Source organism: Indicator indicator, chromosome Z (assembly GCF_027791375.1).
Source record: "Indicator indicator isolate 239-I01 chromosome Z, UM_Iind_1.1, whole genome shotgun sequence".
NCBI lineage: Eukaryota > Metazoa > Chordata > Aves > Piciformes > Indicatoridae > Indicator > Indicator indicator.
The window spans coordinates 39,076,374-39,082,373 of NC_072053.1; the positions used below are offsets into that span (position 1 = coordinate 39,076,374).

Sequence of the window (6,000 nt, forward strand, 5' to 3'; positions counted from 1 at the left end):
TACCTGTCCTCACTTCTCACTGTCATTGGGATAAAGGTGATAAACGGATGCAGCAAGACTTTGGGCACACTCTTGTGCCACTGTTTCTTGAAAGCATAAAGCTAAGTTGCATGTCCTTTGGACAGGGTCAGGGTAACAATTAAGTATTTGCATCACCTCTACCTGCTACTGATTTTCTTTGTTTCTTCTCCAGATTTATGCGATCATGAAAGAGTGCTGGAACAGTAACGTTACCCAACGCCCTACCTTTAGGGATCTTGCTCAACGAGTGGATCATCTAAGGGACAACATGGGTGGATGAGGAGACTCTCCCTTCTTCAGAGGAAGGGATGTTGGAATCCAGAGCAAAATGTACTTGGTCTGCTGTGTATAGCTGGCATATGTACACATGCATCTTACCATTGCTGGAAGTCAGATCTTTGTGGCAAATACCTTGTCTCAATCTGCATACTGAGGAATCTTGCTGGTTTTCTGTATCAGGATGTGTTTGTTACACTGAGGACGTGTCAAAATTCTCAATAGGGAGAGAAATTATTTTTCTAAATAAAATAATCTTAATGTATGGTCAGTCTACAACACCATTATTTGCCTTACTTGGCAATGCAAAAAAAGAGATGACTTAAAACAATGAAAAGACAGCATATTTCCTTGTCAAAATGGTGATGCACAGGAAAGACTTCTAGAGGTGTTTTCACACTGAGTATATAGTGACTTGGCACCCTGTTTTGTGTGTTGCACAAGGGCTTGAATGTGATAATACAGTTTTACAATTTTTTCATTGTTAGTGCAGAAATGGCTTCTCTATATAACAAAACAGAAGTGGTTACGTAACCCAGAAACTTTTAATGTGCCTGTCTGAATGAGCTATCAGCCATCAATACATGCAAGGAGATAGAAGAGGCTGTGTGATGTGATGTACTGTAAGTATTTTGAGGGAAAGGGAGCAAATCATTCCTAATTTGGAGAGCCACAAAACCTACTCACTCGTGTGAAAATTTTAGTCTAAAATGGAAAAGCAAGCATGTTATCCAGTTTCTCTTACTCTTCCTTTGAGTATTAGATTCCATTTATATAATTAAAGAGAGAGTGAGAACAAGTAGAAATGAAGCCATTTTCTACAAGGCAGTGTCTTCAGTTTGTTTCTGAACTTGAAAAAGCAACTTGAATGCTGCTTTTTTTTGTTCTTTCCATCTTTGTAAATTTCCTGCAGTCAATAAGCATTCATGCAGCATAAGCATAAGCAAATTGAGAACTTTTTAAAGCAGAATTAAAAATCTGGACAATGCCCCCCATTTCACAGTTCCTTGCTTTGCCATTAAGGTGATCACTTTATAGTACACTGAGAAGAATGCTTATGGCCCAGTATCTGACACAGCCTGAGACAACCACATCAAGTCTATTTTGTACTGAAGTGGCCCAAGTAACCTCCTATTTCTTTCTGCGGTAATACCCAGCATAAGACTACTTGGAAGAAAGAATTACAAGTGCAATTGTTCCACACTCAGCAGGAGGCAAGAACACCATTCCAGTTACTGAGAACTGGAAGGAGATCAGAGCTACCTGAGAAGACAACTTACGCTGTGTAACTCAGCTTTTGAAATAAGTCTAACAAAAATTTATGGACAAGACAACTTTTCGGTTTTGCCTCCAGGCATAAAACTTGGGGATAAGTTTTATATCAAAGCAGTAAGTTGCAAGGTTTGTTTATTTTTAGTCCGAATAATCTCTTTTGGTTGTTTTTACTTAAGCATTATTGTTTGTAATGTACAATACTTGTTCCTCTTAGACTTTCTCTGAGAGGAGCTCAATTAAGGGGATATACAGCTTGACAAACTGACCTGACATCCAGATCTGTGTTTAAAATTAAATGCCCTTTTTTTTTTTTTTTTTAAATCTTGTGGCAGTGAGTCAGTGAACAGAGGAGTTACTTTCACTGTGGGGCCTCCTTAAGATTTGTGGTTAACTACATCCAACTTATCAAAAGTGGCCTCAACTTTAAAAAGCAAAATTTTTGAAGTCCTTACTTCATGTAACATGGTGCCAGTATCGCAGTGTTTTGTACCACTATGATGTCTCTGTCCCACAGTCACTTGTGTAAAATTGCAATGTTATAATATGGGAGATTGCTTAAATAAGGAGATCAGCATCAGCCTTCTTCCTGCCGGGTGCATTTAATAATATTTCTGTTGGTTTTCTTGCCACCAAGAACTTGCATAGATAATTTTTGTAACTAATTTCATGAAAATCAGTTTTTAAGCTGCAAAGAACTTTAAAGTGCTTTGTTCAACTTAAACATCTGTTTTTTCCCTTTCTCTACATCGCTTTGAAGATCTAAAATTTTGTGCAAAAAATGTCTTTGCATTTGTAGTCTGTTGTGTGTATGTGTTTTTGTAACAAAAGAAGATAAAGCTTTAAAGCATTGAAACAGCATTTTAGCTGGTTAACATATGCAGGAATGATGTAAAATTTGCAGTGTATGACAGTAGCTAATTGATTTCTGATATGTAGTAGACTAAACATAATTTATGTAAAAATCTCAGGGAAGTTTGTGAAATGCAATGAAGAAATCTTCCAGTTTGCTATTTTTTTCAAGTGAATAAAATGTCTTTTTCTTGTTTTACTAGAGTATGACTGATTGCATAGTCTGATTGCGTAAATGTAGTGTTCAACACAAGGATCACTCTTAAGTGTGTCATGGTTTTGTTTTGTTTTTTTTTTTTTTAATGTTAATACTTTATAATTTTTAGAGAGAGACTATCTTTGCACTGCATTGTAACTTTGCTGTTGGTCAGAAACACACAGTCTTTTGCAACATGTTTGTCAGGAGTGTTCTTAGTTGGGTGAATAGGACCAAGTAATGCTTAGGATGCTTGCGCAATGTGTGATTATCTGTAGCATCAAAGTTTAGGTTTGGAAGCAGACCACATGGTTTTCTCAAAAATCTGTTGAGGATGCAAATGCAGTGATTTTGCTGAGTTTGCTGCTGCCAATTGTAGTAACCTTTTTTTTTTTAAAAAAAAAAGGGGGGGGGGGGGGCAAACAAACCAACAAGCCAAAAAACAAAAAGAAAAAAAAAAACTGCTTTTCAAAAGCTCTCAGCAGCATTGTATAATGCTATATTTTTATATAGCCTTTGTATTAACAGACTGAGTTCTTTTAGAAACTCTTCAGTTGGCATTGCATTTGATAATACTTCAGTGTAATCATTATGCTACCCAAAATGCTGTGCAATTTTTTTGCTTTGTTTTGTTTTTTTCAGAAGAAGTGCTGGTTTATGTGTACCTGACTGCTGCTGCGATGTAGAACTAAAATAGTAACTACTGCTTTGCACTTATATTTGAAGTGAAAGCATATTTCTGGAAGTGCACAATGTATCGTATAGAACCCCTGCTAACAAGTGTCGTCAACTGTAAAATTGATTTGTTGTCTATCAGTGTAAATATGTTGTTTCAGAATTAGTTTTTAAATATATTCCACAGTCTTGCAACAGTCATGTAATAAGCCAGAGGAGGAATGAATTTTCAGGAAAAGAAACCAATATTCTTGTCAAGTACTAGTATTGATTAAAGGCTTCCATAGTTCAGATAATTATTACTAAATGTACAGACTAGTATAATTGTAAAAATATATGTAAATTATTTTAATTTTTCCAGAATTTGTTTTTAATATTTCATTTAGTTGAGATGTTGACCAACTGCCTTGAAATGTATGGGGAAAAATGTTACTTTATGAACTACGAAGAAATGTGACTCTTGCGTAAAGAAAGCAAGCCTTTTAGGAGTGTGTGATCACAAAGACCTGGAGGATGAAGTTCTGAGAGTGAAAGCAGAAGGACAGCAGAAGCAAAAGACTGATGAAAAAAGGCTGGTGTTCAACACTGAACAAGCTTTCAGAAATGTGAAATGTAGAGTGATCTATGAAAAACTGATGTCTACTGAGAAGGCCACACCATGAGAAATATGTGCTTAATATACTTCTAAACTGTGTATTGTCTGCCTTAAATATAAAATACTGATGCCTAAGTTGACTGAAAATATAACTATTACTATACCAAAAGCAACTCCTTTGGGTTATGCCATGCCAGGCAGCAATTTTGAAAAAGTGTTTGGCTAAGAATTTTCCTAATTTTGCCTTTTGAATAAGAGATTTGCAATACTTTATATTAAAGTAGGAAAAGCCTTTTAAGGGAAGGGTGGGGAAGAAGGCTCCAGCTGCTTATGGTTGGACTGTGAACAATTGAACACAGGGTTTACTGAAGAGAACGTGAAAGGGATACTTTTTAAAAAACTCTGTATTGTTATCTGAAACTTAACTGTGTGTTCATTTTGAGTTTGGGTAGTGAAAATAAAGTAACTGGATACAATGAATGGCACATGCCTGCCAAGATTTTATTTCATACAATACCTAAAATTAATTACTGCTGTTTAAAATTGCTACTGAAGAAAACTTCATGACCTTCCCAGAATAGACATATGTAGTGTTTATCTTTTGGAAGGAATTTACACGTACCAAAGTAAGCAGAAATCATTTCTTTTGTATTAATTCCTGTGTTTGTGCAGGACATAGCTGCCCTCAGAAAGCCATACAAGCTGTTGTAACTGCACTGCGAATCTGACTTGCACTCATGTGAGGCATATGATACGTTGCACAGTATTAGCTCTAGGAAACAGAAATTTGAAGGCAAATAGCAGCCTAGAAATCAAAAATTCTCATATTAAAGCCAAACAACCTTGTAAAACTTGTGGAAATACAGGTTTAATATAACCTCGCACATGCAGTTCTCAGACTTAGCTGTTGCTGATATAAGCGGGTTGAAAGAAATGGGAATGAAGATTTAGATCTGGAAAATGTTGCAGTAAGGTAGGATCTGGAAGATGTGACTCGGTCATAAGCCAGGCCATTTTTTTTTCCACTCTTTCTTCCCAGAGTAAGTGTAAAACCTTAGTACTACTTAAATGTCTTAAAAACTAGTGATAGGGCAGCAGGAAATGGGTTTAAGTTGTGCTGGGGAGGTTTAGATTGGACATTAGGAAAAACTTCTTTGCTGAGAGAGTGGGGAGGCTCTGCAACAGGATTTCCAGAGAAGTGGTGGAGTTGCCATCCTTGGAGATGTTCAAGTGTATAGATATGGCACCTCAGGATATGGTTTAGTGGTCATGGTAGCTGGACTTGATGGTCTTCAAAGTCTTTTCCAGCCTTAGCAGCTCTATGCTTTTAAGTGCATGAACTACACCTGAATTAATGCATGTGCAGATCCCAAGGCACATAGAGTCTGGAGATGTGGGAGCAAAGCTTGCTCACTCTGATGGGCACAGCTAGGGGTATTAAAGGGGGGAGGATCACTGAGTCCCTAAGTAACTGTGACAACCAAGCATGGGCATTGTGCAGGGGCTCTTTCTGCTAGGCTGTTGTGAGCCATAGGATCATGCTTCTGGAGTGCATACTTCTGCATTATGACTCTAGTGAAGGTTGTGGCATGTGGCATAGATAATTAATTTTTTTAAATGCTATCATAATAAGTAAATAAATACTTATGCTAAATTATAATTGCTAAGGAGTTACAGCAAAAGATGTAGAAAGCATATCTGTAATTCTAAACCAAAAATGCATATTAATAGAGCATGAACTAGAGCATGTTCAGCTCATATTCAGGAGCATGATGTTGTCTTTAGAACAGTTTGATGGATGGGTAGCTGGTATTGAGCCTGCTGCATTTTGCTTCCATGAATCACAAATTGAAAGCAGAATGGTAGCTAATATTGAAAGGTCTCTGTGAGATTAAATTTCAAACTAGTGGAGAAGATCTAAAAAAAAAAAAAAAAGAGCACCTGCACATCAGCAAGCTCCTGGATATACCCTTTGTTTCTCAGGACTAAGCAAGGTTTTATTGCTTTGCTGTAAGTTGTATGACTCAAAAGCTACAATGAAATTGATACGGTAATACCATGGCCTCTTTATGAAGGCTCTTGAGACATTGCATGTGGCTCCAGATCATCTCTT

The 6,000-nt window shown here is 36.8% G+C and overlaps 1 protein-coding gene across 2 annotated transcripts in view; it reads left to right on the forward strand.

Annotated features, from left to right (window-relative positions):
• JAK2 (Janus kinase 2) overlaps positions 1-4,353 on the forward strand; it is a 53,879-nt gene extending 49,526 nt beyond the window's left edge. For both annotated transcript variants that reach the window (XM_054397341.1, XM_054397340.1), the window contains one exon: positions 194-4,353. In XM_054397341.1, coding sequence (XP_054253316.1) covers positions 194-301 — 108 coding nt within the window. In that variant the 3' untranslated portion in view covers positions 302-4,353. The remainder of the gene's footprint in view (positions 1-193) is intronic.
• The last annotated feature ends 1,647 nt before the right edge of the window (positions 4,354-6,000 follow it).